General features: G+C 35.3%; 1 protein-coding gene across 1 annotated transcript in view; it reads left to right on the forward strand.

The window, feature by feature from the left end:
• Window positions 1-1,123: 1,123 nt before the first annotated feature.
• LOC132735810 (protein GDAP2 homolog) overlaps window positions 1,124-22,735 on the forward strand; it is a 34,275-nt gene continuing 12,663 nt past the window's right edge. The window contains exons 1-6 of the mRNA XM_060722852.1: window positions 1,124-1,497; window positions 2,048-2,190; window positions 3,304-3,457; window positions 9,317-9,405; window positions 14,917-14,993; window positions 16,622-16,784. Coding sequence (XP_060578835.1) covers window positions 1,229-1,497; window positions 2,048-2,190; window positions 3,304-3,457; window positions 9,317-9,405; window positions 14,917-14,993; window positions 16,622-16,784 — 895 coding nt within the window. The 5' untranslated portion in view covers window positions 1,124-1,228. The remainder of the gene's footprint in view (window positions 1,498-2,047; window positions 2,191-3,303; window positions 3,458-9,316; window positions 9,406-14,916; window positions 14,994-16,621; window positions 16,785-22,735) is intronic.

Below are 22,735 nucleotides of genomic sequence, written 5' to 3' on the forward strand. Positions count from 1 at the left end.
AAAAGTTATTCACAAAATTTTCTAAGTTTTTTTCCACTATTTTGCCACCCAGAAAATAGTTAGAGTTTCTGACTTTTCCACGAAAAGCCACTCATTTTCCACCTTCAAAATAAACTAAGCTTCATTTTTCACCAATTTCCACCCTTTTGCCACCATAAAAAAAGTCTATGTTCATATTTTCACTCAATGCCACCTAAATGCCACCAAAGGATAGTGGCATTTGGTGGTAATTTTGCCACTACAGTGGAAAAAGAGTGGAATTTTGTCATTTTCCAGTTAATGCCACCTTTTTTACACTTAATGCCACCCTTTTCAATGGAAATAGCTGGCAAGTAGTGGCAAATCTAGGGACGGGGGTCATTGATTTTCCTTATATGTGTATAGCAAAAACTTAAAAAATCTTCTTTGAAAAAACCTAAATAGCTAGAGTTTAGATATTAAGTATGAAACATCTTCTAGTGAGTGTCTACAAAGTTTGTTCAAATAAAAGCCCTGGGGTCAAAACTGGTCCCGCCCCGGGAGGTCATTGATTTTCCTTATACATGTATGTGTATAGCAAAAACTTAAAAATCTTCTTTGAAAAAAACAAAAATAGCTAGAGTTTAGATATTAAGCATGAAACATCTTCTAGTAAGTGTCTACAAAGTTTGTTCAAATTAAAGCCCTGGGGTCAAAACTGGCCCTGCCCCAGGGGTGTCATTGTTTTTAACAATATGTGTACATTTGTATAGTAAAAACTTGAAAAAATCTTCTTATAAAAAAAAACCAAGGAGCTAGAGCTTAGATGTTTAGCATGAAACATCTTATATAGGTGTCTACCAAGTTTATTCAAATAAAAGCCCTTGGGTGAAAATTGGCCCTGCCGGGGGGGGGGGGGGGGGGGGCGATTGTGGAGATCATCGTTTTTCATTATACATGTATGTTTGTAGTAAAAACTTAACACCGTGAAACATATTCTAATGAGTGTCTTCCAAGTTTGTTCAAATAAAAGCCCTGGGGTTAAAACTGGCCCTGCTCCAGGGGCCTGTTTACAGGTGAGTGAACTCAGGGCCATCATGGCCCTCTTGTTGCTTTACCAGTAGTTCTATTAAAAGGGCTTGTTATTGCACACATCTTGCTGATTTTAGATGTACCATATATACTCTCTTTTTTTCAGAATGCTGGCTTCATTTTACTCCTGTGAAACTATATGTATTATGTTCAAGGAGCATAGATTAAATTAGGAAAAATGTCTGATATTGATATAGCTGTCGACCCTCTTGAAGTTAATAATCAGAAATCAAACAATGTGAGATGGAGCCCCACAGGTGCTGACGGAGATGCGGACCCGTTGGGTTTAAGAGACACAGTTGTTCATCTGGACTCTCTCACAAGATGGAATCTTACCTTATTACCACTAGCAACAGATACTGATGATGATAATCCAACTGTTGCAGAAAATGAAAAACGGTCACCATTTCCATGGCGAAATGATCTTAATAATAAGATTGTTTTGTGGTTAGTGCAATAAAGATTTATTACATAATGATATTTTATATGTAAGTCAATTAATATTGAGGTTTATACATGTACATTTTCAAATGAAGAAATTGATAATGAAAAATTTGTTTTTCTTCATGTATAATACATTAAATGAGCTGCGTCATGACAAAACCAACGTTATGCGTTTGCGACCAGTATGGATCAAGACCAGCCTGCGCATCCGCACAGTCTGATTAGGATCCATGCTGTTCGCTATCAGTTTCTCTACTTGTAAAAGGGTCTGTAAGTGAACAGCATGGATCCTGATCAGACTGTGCAGATGCCCAGGCTGGTCTGGATCCATGCTGGTCGCAAACCCATCATGTTGGTTTTGTCATGATGCGGCTCATTTCTTTGTAGAATGTACAATATTACTGTACATGACATGTTTATTATTTTGTGAATGTCTATATACATGCAAGCATAATTATTTTCCAGAATTAAAGCATTTAATTCAGATTTCATAACAGTTTGCAGTTAAAAATTTTACCCAACCATTATTTTATTTTCTATTTAATCATATCAGGAAAGGTGACATTACAGAGTTGAGTGTACATGCTATTGTTCATTCAACTAATGAGAAGATGACAGACAGGTCTTACATCACAGAAAAACTCTTTGCTAAAGCCGGGCCCAAATTACAGGCAGACATTAAAAACAATATAAGAGGTAATGTACTGGTTCCAAGCTCCAAATGTCGCTAAGCTAAACTTTAAGATAAGTCTGATATCTGTGACAGCTTACTTTTACTCTGTTGTTGTGGCATGTTGGATAAAATTTCAGTTATACAGGGAGCATTGGCATAGTGGTGAAAGTGCCTGCAGCTTACCCAGAGATAAAGGGTTCAAGTCATGCTTTAGTCACCACCATGTTTCTCCTTATGACACCAGTATTGGTTTGTTCTTATGACACCAGTATTGGTGTCTTCATATGACACTTGTTTTGGTTTCTTCATATGTCACCAGTATTGGTTTCTTCATATGACACCAGTATTGGTTTCATCATATGACACTTGTTTTGGTTCCTTCATATGTCACTTGTTTTGGTTTCTTCATATGACACCAGTATTGGTTTGTTCATATGACACCAGTATTGGTTTGTTCATATGACACCAGTTTTGGTTTCTTCATATGACACCAGTAATGACAGCAGTATCAGTTTGTTCTAGGAAGCAGACTGAAAAAATATAAGTTGAAGAATTTTGTTGCACACTCTTGCAAAGTATAGTTCTTGGGTGTGTTTTTATATTTTCTTTTATTGAAGGAGGGGGATATTTCTGTTATAACAATTTTCAATTTTAAAAGTACATGCATATTCCTAATTTAAAAACAGTGACCCAATGTAATTGTTAATGGAAATGTGAAAATAGGAAAGTGTTGATTAATTTTCTCTTTATTACATGTTTCATTATTTATATTGTCGTAGCCTGGGATTCAGGCGTTGATAGTTTTTGCTTATTTATAACATTTTTTTTTCATAACATATGCGCTAAAATATTCCGTATTCGTTTGTCGTTATGATAGTCGATTTGCCAAACAGAAACATAACATAAAATCGACAGACTGGAACCCAGGCTAATATTGTCGTTAATCACTGTAGTTAATTCCCGTCATGATTTCTATTGAAACATCACATGGTGCAAATGCTGACAGTGCATTGGTTATATTTTATAACATGTGAAATAAATATTTATATGTGAAATAATCACATGTCACATCCTGTATTTCCTATATGTATAAGAGTTCATTTATATACAATAATGTTTATCTTAATCTAATTTAGTTTGCAAGACAGGAGAGGCTAAGATCAGTGAAGGTTTTGACCTGTTGTGTCGTTATGTGATACATACTGTAGGACCGAGATACAATGTGAAATACGTGACTGCGGCAGAGGGAGCCTTATACAGTAGTTACAGAAATGTCTTACAGCTGGTTAGGTAATTAAATAATTATATACTAAAAAAAAAATCAAGCCATGTACAGCCCAGTTATGAGGGGTTGGGTGGGGGGAGGGGGGGGGTACTTGAACTACATATAGCTTGTCTATCTGGCAGTCATACTATGTTCATCTAAAATCACATGTAGTCAAGGTATTAACTTGAAAATGCATAAATGAAAATATTTAGGAGAGGTGCAGTGCTTTAAATTATTTGCTCAATTATGTTAAAGTTGGAAGTTATTGCCTATCATAAATTTTATAATGATTGATAATTGTCCTGGGCATATGTTAATCATAAGATGTATCAGCTTAAAACTTCAAGATATCCTACTTACAAATGGTATTTATACCAGGATAGTTGCAGATCTTGGGTTATTTTCTAATGTACGTTAAAATATAATTACATTTGTAGACTTTGGTTTTTTAGCTCGACTATTCAATAAGAATAAGTAGAGCTATTGCAGTCACCCGAGCGTCGGCGTCCGCGTCGGCTTAGGTGTCGGCGTAACCACTTATGTTAAAGTTTTTGTAATAGACAGAATTATGCCCCTTTTTCGACTTAGAATTTACGTTAAAGTTTTTGTAATAGTTCAAATATTTTCAAAGTCCATAGACATATGGCTTTGAAACTTTGCACACTTGTTCACCATCATGACCCCAACCTGTAGACAGGAGGAGGTAACTCTATCAAGCATTTTGACAGAATTATGCCCCTTTTTAGCTCGACTATTCGATAAGAATAAGTAGAGCTATTGCAGTCACCCGAGCGTCGGCGTCCGCGTCGGCGTCGGCGTAACCACTTATGTTAAAGTTTTTGTAATAGTTCAAATATTTTCAAAGTCCATTGACATATGGCTTTGAAACTTTGCACACTTGTTCACCATCATGACCCCAACCTGTAGACAGGAGGAGGTAAATCTATCAAGCATTTTGACAGAATTATGCCCCTTTTTCGACTTAGAATTTACGTTAAAGTTTTTGTAATAGTTCAAATATTTTCAAAGTCCATAGATATATGGCTTTGAAACTTTGCACACTTGTTCACCATCATGACCCCAACCTGTAGACAGGAGGAGGTAACTCTATCAAGCATTTTGACAGAATTATGCCCCTTTTTCGACTTAGAATTTACGTTAAAGTTTTTGTAATAGTTCAAATATTTTCAAAGTTCATTGACATATGGCTTTGAAACTTTGCACACTTGTTCAACATCATGACCCCAACCTGTAAACAAGAGGAGGTAACTCTATCAAGCATTTTGACAGAATTATGCCCCTTTTCAACTTAGAATTTACGTTAAAGTTTATGTAATAGTTCAAATATTTTCAAAGTCCATTGACATATGGCTTTGAAACTTTGCACACTTGTTCACCATCATGACCCCAACCTGTAAACAGGAGGAGGTAACTGTATCAAGCATTTTTTTTACTATCAAGCACTAAGAATAGTCGAGCGTTGCTGTCCTACCGACAGCTCTTGTTTGACTTAGAATTTACGTTAAAGTTTTTGTAAAAGTTCAAATATTTTCAAAGTCCATTGACATATGGCTTTGAAACTTTGCACACTTGTTCAACATCATGACCCGAACCTGTAACCAGGAGGAGGTAACTCTATCAAGCATTTTGACAGAATTATGCCCCTTTTTCGACTTAGAATTTACGTTAAAGTTTTTGTAATAGTTCAAATATTTTCAAAGTCCATTGACATATGGCTTTGAAACTTTGCACACTTGTTCACCATCATGACCCCAACCTGTAAACAGGAGGAGGTAACTGTATCAAGCATTTTTTTTACTATCAAGCACTAAGAATAGACGAGCGTTGCTGTCCTACCGACAGCTCTTGTTGATATATATGATCAGTACATGTGCTGGGATTGACAAATATGCATTTAATTTGGATTTTAAAGGCGTTTTGAGCTCCAAACCCCAAGTGTCTGTGATTTCATTAAGTAATTATATGGTCAGTCATGGCTGAAAAAACATTGATTATTTGATAGAGAAACATAACAAAGAAACACTTTGAAAAAAATCATTCATTGTGAAGTTAATATTAATGCAATAAAATCATTTCTTTTCATACAAGATGAGGAATAATATTATAAAAAAGGAATATGAAACAAAGAAAATAAAAAAAATAACTTTATTAAATTGACAGTTTCATTAGAAAGATAACATCTTTACCAACATGTGTTATACAGTGACAGTTGGCATATATAACATGTATAATAGCTGTAAGTAAAATTTATCACTGGCTTGATTGACAATTTTACAATTTGATAACGTTTCTTAACTGTTATAGTGGACCTGGCCGCCACATCACTCTATAATTGTCCTAATTGAGCAGTATAGTCAGAGCATGATAAACAGAACTTCCGTCAGTTCTAAAAATATCAGCACAGTCCATTAAAAGATTAACTCGGGTAAACATAGGTACCTGCAAGTGATTAACCAAATAATTACATTGAAAGTTATACAAATTATATTTTATGAGATGTTATATTCGTTTGGCTGTATAGCACAATTAGTAAGACTGCTTATTAATATGAAAGTGAATTAAGCTAACGGGTTCGAAACCTGTTGGAAACTGTTTAAATTTTTTTACAAGTTTTAATTCTTCTTTTTTTATTTCTTACTGTCTGACAAAATAAATATATGATTACGCATAAATTATGAACTTAAAGATATTTTATTTTTTGTCTCTTGAAAGTTAAAATATTCATACATTTGTAATATGAAATGCAAAACATATAATAAAGGAGGTGAAGATACTTTGTTTAAAATGTTATATAAATACATCAATAAAAATTAACCAAACAAATTATAGTTATGTAGTTTTGTATATATATATATGAAAGGGAAAATAAAAAATAAATAAAAAAAAAACTTTTTTGAAGCCTGTTACCCTCTTGTAGAGGAGTAGGTTCCTTCTGAACATAGACAGTGCTCTACCGATTGAGCTATTGTGACATTTATTATTTACTTTACAATTATTAGTCAAACGTACATGTACAATCATTGAGATGTGCAACATTTCATTTACCTATATAGAATTAAAATAAACTGTTCTGTACTGTAAATAAATATGAAGAAAGTTCTGTTTATCGTGCTCGGATTATAGAATAGATTAGACTTTATATATAAATATATTATTGTCACCTTAGTGCAATAACAGGTTAACTCTTATTTAAAGTTAATAGGAGTTAACTTGTTACTGCTTTAAGGTAAAGATTTTAAAGCAGCACACTTCAACAGTTGTGCTAATTATTATGAAAATATAAATCTTATTTTTGATTAAAATGTGGAGTATAAAGATAAAGTGATTACAATTAGCTAACATTATTGATTACATGCATATTCACAAAAACCACATATAACATGTCATAATATGTTGCCATGGATGCTTTATTCAAAGATTTAAGCAGTATTACCTCCACCAGTCGCAATTTTATAGCATCAATCGCAGAAGTCAAATTTTTGTATCTCAACTTTAGGGGGGAGGGGGGGCATTTAGATTTACCCTTGTTCTTCCGACCATCCATCCATACGCACTACTGAATAGGGATAGTGGGCCATCAAACTGTAAATAGAACAAAAGAGAACAACAAAGTTCATTTTAAACAATAGAGTAAGGGGCCATTGGCCCTCTATTAAACAGTATAAAAAAAACCAAAATAAATGGCCCATTATTCCATTTTGGCTGCATGTCCATCCGCCGTCCTCCATCCATGTGTCCACCATTCTCATTTTGTGTCACATGTAACTCCAGAAGTATTTGACCTAGAGTCATGAAACTTTACAGGAATGTTTATCAGCATGTGTAGTTGTGCACCTTGGTATTTTCGTGTGGATTTTATCAGCACTTTGTAGAGTTATTGCCCTTGACTTAGTTAATATTTACATTTTTCAACTTGTGTCGCACATAACTCAAAAAGTGTTTGAGCTAAAGTCATGAAACTTTACAAGAATGTTGCTCAGCATGTGAAGTTGTGCACCTTGTGTTTCGCTTGTGAATTTTAATTCTGTTTTGTCAGAGTTAGTACCCTTGACTTAGTAAAAATTTGCAATTTTCAACTTGTGTTGTATTTAGCTCTTAAAGTATTTGACCTAGGGTCATGAAACTTCACAGGAATGTTTATCAGCATGTTTTGTGAGAGTTATTGCCATTTTCAATTTTCAATTTTTGTCGTGCATAGCTCAAAATATATTTAACCTAGAGTCATGAAACTGGAATGTTGGTCAGCATGTGTAGTTGTTCACGTTGGGTTTCGCTTGTAGATTTATCCAGTATTTGTACAGTTCTTGTCTTTAACTTTGTGAAAACTGTTTCATTATGTTGTGTTATTTGTTCCTTGAGTGCTTAACTCAAACACTCAAGAAACAAATAACACAACATAATAAAAAGGTTTTTACTTAGTCAAGGGCAATAAGTTTCATGACTCTAGGTCAAATACTTTTTGAGGTACATGCGACACAAAAGAGAACGGACAGACAGAAGAACAGACATGCCACTTAAATGGACTAAAGGGCCTTACTTTTTGTTATTTTCTTTTGTTTAATAGAGGGCCATGGCCCCTTATTCTATTGTTACAGAATGAACTCTATTGTTCTCTTTTGTTCTGTTTACAGTTAGATGGCCCCCTACTTCTCTTAGATAGCCCTGACAGCTGGACGGACGGACAAGAGTAAATCTAAATGACCCCCCCCCTAAAGTTGGGGCACAAAAATGATAATCAACTTAGCATGTATACAGCTACAATCACAAATTTGCTAAACTTTTTACATGAAAAACTACATGTAAAATCCTTTGTGTTAAATTGACTTCACAGAGAATGTGTTATAAACATTCGATTTTCACTATAGTGAGAGGCTACAAGCGGGGTGTGTGTATTGATCAAATTGAGGTGACAAACGGGGTAAATTACATAAAAAACTATGACATGTTTGTGAATTTAATTTTGGGGCCGGAAGAAACACGTAAAATATCGCAGAAATTAGCTATCCAGAGAAATAACCAGTTATATGGTTATTAAAAATCTTCTTGTCTGAAGGTACAAGGCTTAGAGCTTTGATATTATATATATATATTATCATCTATGGGTCCTCTACCAAAGTTGTTTAAGTTATGCCCCTAGTGTTAAAATTGCTCTGCTCAAGATGCGTTTGTAAAAACTTAAAAAATCTTCTTCTCTGAGTTGACAAAGGCTAGAGGTTAAATATTTGGCATGAGACCAAGACTGTTCAAATTATAGCTCTGGGGTCAAAATTGGCTCCGCCCAGGGGTCATTGATTTTCTTTATGTACACATAGAATTTTTTTTAAATCTTTTTGTCTGAAGGTACAAGGCTTAGAGTTTTGATGTTTGCTTTATAATATCATCCATAGGTCCTCTACAAAAGTTGTTCAAATTTTGCCCCTGGTGTCAAAATTGGCCCTGCCTAGGGGCATTGATTTTCATTATGTACATGTAGTAAAAACAGATACTAAAACAAATGTTTTCTGAATTGGAGAAAGCTACAGCTTAGATATTTAATATTAAATGTTGTTTGGTGGACCTATATCAAGATTGTTTGAATTAAACCCTTGGGTCAAAATTTTGCCTTTCCCTACTTTCTTGTCCTTTATTTGACTTACTTTCTTGTCCTTTGATGTGCAGCTTGTTAGTTTTGAACTCGTGTCACATGTAGACCAAAATATATTTGACCTAGAGTCAGAAGATTGACTAAACAGTGTAGTGTTGTGGCACCTGTGTCCTATGGACACATTTCCAGTGAACTTTTTTTTACAAGAAAATAAACAGACATAAGTAGTCAAGTACGATATTACAGTGCTTGAAATTTTTTCATTAATATATTTCAGAGAAAATTCAGTCCGTTCACTGGGATTGTGTTGTGTTCATTCACAAAAAAGAGGCTATCCACCAGGAGAGGGCGCTCATATTGCTGTCAGTAAGTATATAACAGATTCTAGCTCTTCCGTTTTTTATAGCCTTATGGTATATAGTAATTAAACTGTCAGTCCATCAGTCCTCCTGTATGCGTTGAAAGTCAAGTTCTACAGGAATGATCAATAGGTGACCCTTTACAGAAATTGTTCAAATTGTTCCTGGCTGTTGAACAAAATAGTCATAAGAGCTATAAATAGAAATAAGCTTTCAAACACATCTCCTCCTCAGCAACTTGGTAGATATTAGAAATAAATAAAAGAAATAAGCAATAAGAGCCATCATGGCCCTCATGTTTGTTATATAGTACTCAAAGTCTTGTATAAGATAGAATTAAGCTCATAGCTATGTAGCTTGTGTAAGATAATTATGTAGCTTGTGTAAGACGGCATTCAGTTCATAGCTATGCAGCTTGTGTAAGATGGCATTAAGCTCATAGCTTTGCAGCTTGTGTAAAATGGCATTAAGCTCATAGCTATGTAGCTTGTGTAAGATGGTATGAAGCTCATAGTTATGTAGCTAGTGAAAGATGGCATTTAGCTCATAGCTATGTAGCTAGTGAAAGATGGCATTAAGCTCATAGCTATGTAGCTTGTGTAAGATGGTATGAAGCTCATAGTTATGTAGCTTGTGTAAGATGGCATTAAGCTCATAGCTATGTAGCTTGTGTAAGATGGCATTAAGCTCATAGCTATGTAGCTTGTGTAAGATGGCATTAAGCTCATAGCTATGTAGCTAGTGTAAGATGGCATTAAGCTCATAGCTATGTAGCTTGTGTAAGATGGCATTAAGCTCATAGCTATGTAGCTTGTGTAAGATGGCATTAAGCTCATAGCTATGTAGCTAGTGTAAGATGGCATTAAGCTCATAGCTATGTAGCTAGTGTATGACTGCATTTAGCTCATAGCTATGTAGCTTGTGTAAGATGACATAAAGCTAATAGCTATGTAGCTTGTGTAAGATGGCATTAAGCTCATAGCTATGTAGCTAGTGTAAGATGGCATTAAGCTCATAGCTATGTAGCTTGTGTAAGATGGCATTAAGGTCATAGCTATGTAGCTAGTGTAAGATGGCATTAAGCTCATAGCTATGTAGCTTGTGTAAGATGGCATTAAGCTCATAGCTATGTAGCTTGTGTAAGATGGCATTAAGCTCATAGCTATGTAGCTTGTGTAAGATGGCATTTAGCTCATAGCTATGTAGCTAGTGTAAGATGGCATTTAGCTCATAGCTATGTAGCTAGTGTAAGATGGTATGAAGCTCATAGTTATGTAGCTTGTGTAAGATGGCATTTAGCTCATAGCTATGTAGCTAGTGTAAGATGGTTTGAAGCTAATAGCTATGTAGCTTGTGTAAGATTGCATTTAGCTCATAGCTATGAAGCTAATGTAAGATGGTATGGAGCTAATAGCTATGTAGCTTGTGTAAGATTGCATTTAGCTTATAGCTATGTAGCTTGTGTAAGATGGCATTAAGCTCATAGCTTTTAGCTTGTGTAAGATGGAATAGTCATAGCTACATGTATGTACCCCATGTAAAATGACCAATTAAGCTCAAAGCTATGTAGGTTGTGTAAGACAGCATTAAGCTTATAGCTATGAAGTTAGTGTAAGAGGGCATTTAGCTCATAGCTATGTAGCTTGTGTATGATGGCATTTACCTCATAGCTATGTAGCTTGTGTAAGACAGCATTAAGCTCATAGATATGAAGCTAGTGTAAGATGGCATTTAGCTCATAGCTTTGTAGCTTGTGTATGACTGCATTTAGCTCATAGCTATGAAGCTTGTGTAAGATGGCATTAAGGTCATAGCTATGCAGTTTATGTAAGATGGCATTAAGGTCATAGCTATGTAGCTTGTGTAAGATGACATTAAGGTCATAGCTACATGTATGTACCTCATGTAAAATGGCATTAAGCTCATAGCTATGTAAGTTGTGTAAGACAGCATTAAGCTTATAGCTATGAAGTTAGTGTAAGAGGGCATTTAGCTCATAGCCATGTAGCTTGTGTATGATGGCATTTAACTTATAGCTATGAAGCTAGTGTAAGATGGCATTAAGCTCATAGATATGCAGCTCGTGTAAGATGGCATTTAACTCATAGCTATGAAGCTAGTGTAAGAGGGCATTTACCTGATAGCTATGTAGCTTGTGTAAGGTGGCATTTAACTCAAAGCTATGAAGCTAGTGTAAGAGGGCATTTAGCTAATAGCTATGAAGCTAGAATAAGATGGCATTAAGCTCATAGTTATGTAGCTTGTGTAAGATTGCATTTAGCTCATAGCTATTTTGCTTGTGTAAGACGACATTTAGCTCATAGCTATGTAGTTTGTGTAAGATGGCATTTATCTCATAGCTATGTTGCTTGTGTAAGACAACATTTAGCTCATAGCTATGTAGCTTGTGTAAGACAGCATTTAGTTCATAGCTATGTTGCTTGTGTAAGATGGTATAAAGGTCATAGTTATGTAGCTTGAGTATGATGGTATTAAGGTCATAGTTATGTAGCTTGTGTAAGATGGCATTTAACTCATAGCTATGTAGCTTGTGTAAGAAGGCATTTAGCTCATAGCTATGTAGCTTGTGTAAGATGGTATTAAGGTCATAGTTATGTAGCTTTTGTAAGATGGCATTTAGCTCATAATTATGTAGCTTGTGTAAGATGGTATTAAGGTCATATCTATGTAGCTTGTGTAAGATGGCATTTAGCTCATAGCTATGTAGCTTGTGTAAGACTGCATTTAGCTCATAGCTATGTAGCTAGTGTAAGAGGGAATTTAGCTAATAGCTATGTAGCTTGTGTAAGATTGCATTAAGGTCATAGCTATGGAGCTAGTGTAAGGCAGCATTTAGCTCATAGCTATGTAGCTTCTGTAAGATGGCATTAAGGTCATAGCCATGCAGTTTGTGTAAGATGACATTAAGGTCATGGCTACATATATGTAGCTTATGTCAATTGGCATTGAGGTCATAGCTACATGTATGTAGCTTGTGTAAAATGGCATTAAGCTCATAGCTTTGTAGGTTGTGTAAGACCGCATTAAGCTCATAGGTATGAAGCTACTGTAAGAGGGCATTTAGCTCATAGCTATGTAGCTTGTGTAAGGTGGCATTAAGCTCATAGCTGTGCAGTTTGTGTAAGATGGCATTAAGGTCATAGCTATGTAGCTAGTGTAAGAGGGCATTTTGCTCATAGTTATGTAGCTTGTGTAAGATGGCATTAAGGTCATAGCTACATGTATGTACCTCATGTAAAATGGCATTAAGCTCATAGCTATGTAGGTTGTGTAAGACAGCATTAAGCTTATAGCTATGAAGTTAGTGTAAGAGGGCATTTAGCTCATAGCTTTGTAGCTTGTGTATGATGGCATTTAACTCATAGCTATGAAGCTAGTGTAAGATGGCATTAAGCTCATAGATATGTAGCTTGTGTAAGATGGCATTTAACTCATAGCTATGAAGCTATTGTAAGAGGGCATTTACCTGATAGCAATGTAGCTTTTGTAAGATGGCATTTAACTCAAAGCTATGAAGCTAGTGTAAGAGGGCATTTAGCTCATAGCTATGAAGCTAGAATAAGATTGCATTAAGCTCATAGTTATGTCGCTTGTGTAAGATGGCATTTATCTCATAGCTATGTTGCTTGTGTAAGACAACATTTAGCTCATAGCTATGTAGCTTGTGTAAGACGGCATTTAGCTCATAGCTATGTAGCTTGTGTAAGATGGTATTAAGGTCATAGTTATGTAGCTTGTGTAAGATGGTATTTAGCGCATAGTTATCTAGTTTGTGTAAGACGGCATTTAGCTCATAGCTATGTTGCTTGTGTAAGATGGTATAAAGGTCATAGTTATGTAGCTTGTGTAAGATGGTATAAAGGTCATAGTTATGTAGCTTTTGTAAGATGGCATTTAACTCATAGCTATGTAGCTTGTGTAAGAAGGCATTTAGCTCATAGCTATGTAGCTTGTGTAAGATGGTATTAAGGTCATAGTTATGTAGCTTTGTAAGATGGCATTTTGCTCATAATTATGTAGCTTGTGTAAGATTGCATTTAGCTCATAGCTATGTAGCTTGTGTAAGACGGCATTTAGCTCATAGCTGTGTAGCTTGTGTAAGATGGCATTTAACTCATAGCTATGTAGCTTGTGTAAGATGGCATTAAGGTCATAGCTTTGTAGCTAGTGTAAGATTGCATTAAGGTCATAGCTACATGTATGTAGGTTGTGTAAAATTGCATTAAGCTCATAGCTATGAAGCTAGTGTAAGATGGCATTTAGCTCTTAGCTATATAGCTACTGTGATATGGCATTTAGCTCATAGCTATGTAGCTTGTGTAAGATGGCATTTAACTCATAGCTATGTAGCTTGTGTAAGATGGCATTTAACTCATAGTTATGTAGCTTGTGTAAGATGGTATTAAGGCCATAGCTATGTAGCTTGTGTAAGATGGCATTAAGGTCATAGCTAGCCTATGTAGCTTGTGTAAGATGGTATTAAAGTCATAGCTATGTAGTTCGTGTAAAGTGGCATTAAGGTCATAGCTACATGTATGTAGCTCGTGTAAAATGGCATTAAGCTCATAGCTATGTAGCTTGTGTAAGACAGCATTAAGCTCATAGCTATGAAGCTAGTGTAAGAGTGCATTTAGCTCATAGCTGTGTAGCTTGTGTAAGATGGCATTTAGCTCATAGCTATGTAACTTGTGTAAGAAGGCATTTAGCTCATAGCTATGTAGCTTGTGTAAGATGGTATGAAGCTCATAGTTATGTAGCTTATGTAAGATGGCATTAAGGTCATAGCTACATGTATGTAGTTTGTGTTAAATGGCATTAAGCTCATAGCTATATAGCTTGTGTAAGATGGCATTAAGCTCATACATGTCATAGATATGTTAAGCATAGATATGTAGCTAATGTAAAAATAGGTTAATTCTGGTGCTGTTCTGTGTTTGAAAAATATAGGAAACAATTGGTCTAGATAATGAAATGATGGGTAGATGTACTGAAGTTGGTTAAACATCAGTGTAGAATATGGTCAGCCTGTGTAAAACATGTAGCTAGGTCTGTGTCAAAGGACGCTCAATTTTACCACTAATTCAATCAAAATTGTTATTATTCTGTGTAAAGAGTGACAATACACCCAAACATAGACTTTTCAAATATGTAGTCTGGTCTAGGTTATCTAATTTAGTGACCAAGGACATTCATTTTTATCAGTAGAGAATTAGATTTTCTTTTTTTTTTTTGCATAAAAAGAGGCCAAATTTAGGCCTTTTCCCATTGACATAACTGTTGAAACAACAACTAAATAACAAAAAAACAAAAAAAAACCATCACTTTTTATATGTAAGTTGAAATTAATAAAAGTGTATGTTTTGATAAGTTGGTTTAATTTTCCCTATTTTCTTCATAGCCTTAGTGCTAGATATTTCTGAATGAAAATTGCAAGGTATGTTCAAAAAAAGATGAAGAAGAAGAAAAAATAAGTAAGAGTTAATTATTTTTGTTACAGGAACTGTGAGGAGATTCCTGGAGAGATATGGCAGTGATGTTGATGTTATAATCTTTGTCTGTGATGATGAAACTTATGTAAGTTAACAGAACTTTTTAACTTAATATTATTTTAATTTCTAAATGTTTGAAAAAGCTTGTAAGTATCAACTAGACATGGAATTTTGTGATGTGATAGCTGATGGAGGTCTGCACAGGTCACATGGGTAGATTCATTTGCTGTCAGCATTCTAAAGATTAAAGTTAATTCAGCAGAGAATAAATTTATTCGATATCATTTGGTCTAATGACATATCACATTTTATTTTGTGTTTTATAAAAAGGTATAGAGAAATAAAACATGATATATTCAATGATTACATTAATTAAAATATCATTTTATACTTTCACTATTTTAGGATAAAAAAAAAGGGAATTATTTTCTGTAAGGTGACCAAAAAATAAAAATATTTTAAAAGTAGAACTGAAAAGCAATGTATTGAAATGTTGTATTTCACTTGTCACGGAAATTAGACTTTACAATCTGGAAAAAGGGGAGATCCAACCAAAAAAGGATGAATAATCGAAATAAATGAAAACAGTAAAATTATATAAAAAATTACAGACTTTGTTTAATGTAGTGTGTTTTTGAGAGATAAATATTCAACATCTGTGACACTCCCTTGACATCACCATATGTTATACATGTACTTATAAACGTTGATAAAACATTCTTGTTGAAAAAAAATAACTATCCCATCCAGCCAGTTATGTATGTTTATTATTCTTCAAAAAGTTTAAGAGGATATTTTTTTCGTTTATATGGAATATATTAATTACAAAACATGATAAAATGCCACATATTTCCACAAGCCGGGAAGGCAAGTGAAAATATGTGGAATTTTATTATGTTGAGTGAAAACATATACCATATTTCACAAAAATTATAAAAATATCCTGTTGATTTAATTTCATTATCAAAGAAAATGGTTACAAACACCATTAATTGCTTGCTTAAGGCAACAGTTTTCTGCAATTGTACAGCGCGCAGTAATATATTATTGCGTCTTGTTTTGCACGCGATATTTGGCGCTACATTGTGACATCACATAACTCTTTAAATGTTACTACAGCTTTAATTAAAGATATTGGTGTTCAGATTAATTTTCTTAGTTAGACCAATTTTTATCATTCTAGATAGTTTTCAAAACGAAATTCAACAAAAAGTTGTTTTGCATTTATCAGATTTTTCAAAAAAATTTTTTTTTTGAAAATATATTAAATGTATTTGACTGATATAGTACCATATTTCATGGGTAAAATTAAGTAATGCAATTTGTTCTCGAAACTTATAATAAAAAATATTTATTATTTCTTCCTATTTGTTAGTTTTAAAAACAATTTTATCTAAGAGAATGAAAATAATTGAGTAATGTTTTTTTGTTTTGTTTGGTTTTACAGGGCACCAGCACAATTTATGTCATATGGTGATTTTGGCTAACCTTGGGTGCTACAAACTTTAAGTAACACCAGGGTCAAAACCACATCACCTGTCGGACCTAAGAGATGCATGGACTCCAGTAATTCAAACCCATTTACTTGTCTCATATGATAAAATAGGGATAAACGGTGGCTGCAATGCTGCTGCCTCAACCCATAAAAGCAACCACTCAGCTACAAATGAAAAATGAGTGAAATACTTTAATATATACATGTTTATTTTTCAGTCTGTGTATGAAACAGTTTTACCTCTATATTTTCCTCGAAATCCACAAGAACAGAGAGAGAGTTTGTCCCGGCTCCCTGAAGATATCGGCAATGAAATGGGGGAACCAGTTATACCAGAAAGACAAATTAGAATCAGTGATAAACCAACATTTAATCCTGCCGGTATTATCTCCCTTTGTTAATATACAAGTATTGACTAGTGAGAAATAGATCAATTATTTTTAGCACAACTATTCAAAGAATAAGAGCTGTTGTACTCACACAGTTGTCAGCATGGAAGTTAGACACACTTCTGTGAAGTTTTTGCATGCAAGATGCAATCTGCTAAACTACTAAAGGGAATTGGTTGAAATTTCCTTACTTTCTAAAACAGCTACAATAAATCACCAATATTAACAGTCCAAGGGAGAGAACTTTAAAAAACAATCTGATACCAAATTTTTATCACACTGCTCATTTTTACTGAATATGTAAACCTAAATATATAAGAACAGACCAAACATAAATAATAATAAGTTTTTAAAGGTTTTTGGGAATAAATCCAATCAATTATTCAGTAAACATGTGTTAAAATGGATTCTTACACTTCTGTGAAGTTTTTGCATGCAAGATGCAATCTGTAAAACTATTGAAGGGAATAGGTTAAAATTTCCTAACTTTCTAAAACAGCTGCAATAAATCATCACCAATATTAACAGTCCAAGGGAGAGAACTTTAAAAAACAATCTGATACCAAATTTTTATCACACTGCTCATTTTAACTGAATAAGTAAACCTAAATATATTAGAAAAGACCAAACATAAATAATAATAAGTTTTTAAAGGTTTTTGGGAATAAATCCAATCAATTATTCAGTAAAACATGTGTTAAAATGGATTCTACAATAAAATATTCACAAAGTGACCAAAGAATAGGATTTATCTACTCTCCCCTTTGAAGTGAGCAATAAATAGCTTATTTTTTTTATTATACAAGTTTTCTGCATCTATATATATTATAAATACAAAAAAAGACCAAATATAGGACATCTAAAGATTAAATATTAAGCTATCTTTGGTTAATTTGTACAATTTTCCATCCCTTTTCAGGTAACTAGACCTATATAGTGGTATAAACTATAACCATGAACAATACAAGAAAAAAATGCTTTTGGTATAGCGGGGGTTCAGAGACTTTTTATGTTCTCCTCCAGGTCCATTCGGGTCCATTTGACTGGGGGGGGGGGCAAGAATTCTCTCACCCCTAGGGTGCCCTGTTTATTCAGGGAGGGGGGAGATATATATGCTATGTTGCCAGGAGGGGCTGATTACCAAAATTTTTGTAATCTTTTTATTCAAATTTAAATCCCAATCTCTAAGCAACTAGTTTAAATGGAAGTAGATATCGAGGATGGTTGACCTGAGCGTGTGGATTGACCAAACATCACAAGAAAACCTGACTGACTTTTTCTAAATACACTGTAATTATAATGTAGTTAATATATACTATTAAACTCCAGCAAATTAACAAATAAACTAATATATGTAATAAATTTAGATTCAACTACTTTAAATAATATATCTGTGGTGAATCATGCTTAATAAATAAGTTTTGTAATGTAAACAATCATGTTTTTAACATCACTTGGCACTATATGCTCTACATACTGTACAGCATAACATAATATACATGGTTTGTTAAAATAACACTACTGAGGGGGTCATAGGTCAAAGTCTTGAGCTTGAAGTCAAAATCGAATAGTAATTGGACCAATCAAAACACAGGAGACTACTGTGCCGGTTCATCAGAACAACTCTTATATCGGGAGTTTGGTCGGACTATAACTAATGAAGACAAAGGAGACAACACCTTCTCCACCAATCAGCAAAGTTAACAGTCTACAATGTTTGGCCATTGAAAATGGCATTATGATTATTATTTTTTGCTGTCAAGTTGAGTTGAATTAGTAATATATTTTGAAAGATAGACTATTAACATGGTGCTTGACCAATAAGTGATAATGAAAAATGTTAAAGTGACATTATGCCCATCCATGGGTAGATATAGAGTGAACAGTTGAAAGTCAAAATAAGTTAACATTTTCGCATAATTATGCCCCCACTTCGAAGAAGAGGGCCCCCACTTCTAAGAAGAGGGGGTATATTGCTTTGCACTTGTCGGTCAGTCCCGTTGTCAGTCCGTCGGTCCTCAGACCAAATGGTTACCGAGTGATAACTAAAGAACCCTTAGGCCTAGGAACTTCAAACTTGGTATGGTGATTGGTCATGTCCAGTAGATGATTGATTTTGGGGTCAAGGGGTCAAAGGTCAAGGTCATATTGACCTTGTAAGCAAAAACGGTTTCCGATCAATAATTAAAGAACCTTTAGGCCTAGGAACATCAAACTTGGTATGGTGATTGGTCATGATCAGTAGATGACCCCTATTGATTTTGGGGTCAAGGGGTCAAAGGTCAAGGTCATAATGACCTCTTAGGTAAAAATTGTTTCCGATCAATAACTAAAGAACCCTTAGGCCTAGGGACTCTAAACTTGATATGGTGATTGGTCATGATCAGTAGATGACCCCTATTGATTTGAGGGTCAAGGGGTCAAAGGTCAAGGTCACATTGACCTCTTAGGTAAAAACGGTTTCCAATCAAAAACTAAAGAACCCTTAGGCCTAGGGACTCTAAACTTGATATGGTGATTGGTCATGATCAGTAGATGACCCCTTTTGATTTTGGGGCCAAGGGGTCAAAGGTCAAGGTCACATTGACCTCTTAGGTAAAAATGGTTTCCGATCAAAAACTAAAGAACCCTTAGTCTTAGAAACTTCAAACTTGGTATGGTGATTGGTCATGACCAGCAGATGACCCCTATTGATTTTAGGGTTAAGGGGTCAAAGGTCAAGGTCACATTGACTTTGTAGGTAAAACGGTTTCCGATCAATAACTAAAGAACCCTTAGGCCTAGGAAATTCAAATTTGGTATGGTGATTGGTCATGACCAGCAGGTGACCTGTTGATTTTGGTCAAGGGGTTAAAGGTCAAGGTCACATTGACCTTGTAGGTAAAATCGGTTTACGATCAATTAACTAAAAACGCTTAGGCTTAGGAACTTCAAACTTTGTATGATGATTGGTTGTGACCAGCAGATGACCCCTATTGAGTTTTTGGTCAAGGTGCCAAAGGTCAAGGTCACATTGACCTTTTAAGTTAAAACGGTTTCTGATCAATAACTAAAGAACACTTAGGCCTAGGAACTCTAAACTTTGTATGGTGATTGGTCATGACCAGCAGATTACCCCTATTGATTTTGGGATCAAGGGGTCAAAGGTCAAGGTCACATTGACCTTGTAAGTAAAAACAGTTTCTGATCAATAACTAATGAACGCTTTGGCCTAGAAACTTCAAACTTTGTATGATGATTGATCATGACCAGTAGATGACCCTTATTGATTTTGGGGTCAAGGGGTCAATGTCATATTGACCTTGTACTTAATGACAGTTTCTGACCAATTACTCAACAACTCAAGTTGCCTTGGTTGATATTTTTATATTAAACTAAAAATGCTTTTGGTATACACATTTGAAGGTCTTATGTAATATGACAACTTGGCTTTCATTAATGAGGCCTACTTGATTCATAAAATTTATGCATATATTATTTGGTAAGATTTGTAATAACTTAAATTGCTGCACACAGCCTACTTGTCATGACCAGTAGATACTAGATAACCCTTATTAATTGTTTGTTCACTGGATCAGAAGTCATGCATAATAACCTGATCACATGACTAATTGGCTGCCGATAGGGGGCATACATGTTTTACAAACATATCTTGTTCCTTTCAATTTTATAATTTACTTCACATGAACGATAAATAACTCAATAGGCCCTGTGAAATGTGTGTAAATATCCATCAAAATGTATCTATAAAAAGAGTAGGGCAGTCTTTTTTATGTATTTAGGAAGATTTATTTTTATACCCCCGCATAACAAAGTTGTAAGGGGGTTGTAAGGGGGGTATACTGGAATCAGATTGTCCGTCCGGCCATCAGGCCGTCTGGCCGGCCGGCGTCCGTCGGTTTTTTCTTGTCCGCCCAATAACTAAAGATTCCTTTGACCCACAGTCTTCATATTTGGCATGGAGGTTAGTCATGATTAGTAGATGACCCCTTTTGATTTTGAGGTCACCAGGTCAAAGGTCAAGGTCACAGGGGCCTTGACTTCAAAAAGCTTGTCCGCCCAATAACTTAAGATTCCTTTGACCCACAGTCTTCATATTTGGCATGGAGGTTAGTCATGATAAGTAGATGACCCCTATCGCTTTTGAGGTCACCAGGACAAAGGTCAATGTCACAGAGGCCTTGACTTTAAAAAGCTTGTCCGCCCAATAACTTAAGATTCCTTTGACCCACAGTCTTCATATTTGGCATGGAGGTTAGTCATGATAAGTAGATGACCCCTATCTATTTTGAGGTCACCAGGTCAAAGGTCAAGGTCACAGGGGCCTTGACTTCAAAAAGCTTTTCGCCCAATAACTTAAGATTCCTTTGACCCACAGTCTTCATATTTGGCATGGAGGTTAGTCATGATAAGTAGATGACCCCTATTGATTTTGAGGTCACCAGGTCAAAGGTCAAGGTCACAGGGGCCTTGACTTCAAAAAGCTTGTCCGCCCAATAACTTAAGATTCCTTTGACCCACAGTCTTCATATTTGGCATGGAGGTTAGTCATGATAAGTAGATGACCCCTATTGATTTTGAGGTCACTGGGTCAAAGGTCAAGGTCACAGGGGCCTTGACTTCAAAAAGCTTGTCCGCCTAATAACTTAAGATTCCTTTGACCCACAGTCTTCATATTTGGCATGGAGGTTAGTCATGATAAGAAGATGACCCCTATTGATTTTGAGGTCACTGGGTCAAAGGTCAAGGTCACAGGGGCCTTGACTTCAAAAAGCTTGTCCGCCCAATAACTTAAGATTCCTTTGACCCACAGTCTTCATATTTGGCATGGAGGTTAGTCATGATAAGTAGATGACCTCTATTGATTTTGAGGTCACTGGGTCAAAGGTCAAGGTCACAGGGGCCTTGACTTCAAAAAGCTTGTCCGCCCAATAACTTAAGATTCCTTTGACCCACAGTCCTTATATTTGGCATGGAGGTTAGTGATGATTAGTACATGACCCCTATCGATTTTGAGGTCACCAGGTCAAAGGTCAAGGTCACAGGGGCCTTGACTTCAAAAAGCTTGTCCGCCCAATAACTTAAGATTCCTTTGACCCACAGTCTTCATATTTGGCATGGAGGTTAGTCATGATTAGTAGATGACCCCTATTGATTTTGAGGTCACCAGGTCAAAGGTCAAGGTCACAGGGGTCTTGACTTCAAAAAGCTTGTCCGCCCAATAACTTAAGATTCCTTTGACCCACAGTCTTCATATTTGGCATGGAGGTTAGTCGTGATTAGTAGATGACCCCTATTGATTTTGAGGTCACCAGGTCAAAGGTCAAGGTCACAGGGGCCTTGACTTCAAAAAGCTTGTCCGCCCAAAAACTTAAGGTTCCTATGACCCACATTCTTCATATTTGGCATGGAGGTTAGTCATGATTAGTAAATGATCCGTATTGATTTTGAGGTCACTGGGTCAAAGGTCAAGGTCACAGGGACCTTGTCAAAATAAAGCTTTTCCCCAATGCCTGTCCAGAGTGTATTGATTTTGACATTTTCACATTTGAAGCATGTAGAATACATAACTTAGCAATGCACTAACTTAGTCACCTCAGACTTGGCAGGTTGGTTGTCCTTGAGTTCTAAATGGCCACTGTTGATTCTGACAAAGTGGCATGCGGGGGTATTCACGCCATGATAGTGGCAGTTCTAGTTTACCCTAAACATTTTCAAATATCATATGTGTTTGTCAATCACCATTATAACAACATGAACAAGTTTACTGAAATACATAGTCAATTAAAGTCAATTTGACAATGAAAAAATGAGCATAATGTCACTTTGATATATAAACGATCAAAGTTGTAAAAAGACCGTCCCACTTTTTTTCATGAATTAAACATTACTGTATCAGTAGGAATTCTGAAGGATTTTTATAGGCATTTCAGTCTATCATAT

The sequence above is a fragment of the Ruditapes philippinarum genome, unplaced genomic scaffold, assembly GCF_026571515.1.
Source record: "Ruditapes philippinarum isolate M1 unplaced genomic scaffold, ASM2657151v2 ctg4708_1_1_1_1, whole genome shotgun sequence".
Classification (NCBI taxonomy): domain Eukaryota; kingdom Metazoa; phylum Mollusca; class Bivalvia; order Venerida; family Veneridae; genus Ruditapes; species Ruditapes philippinarum.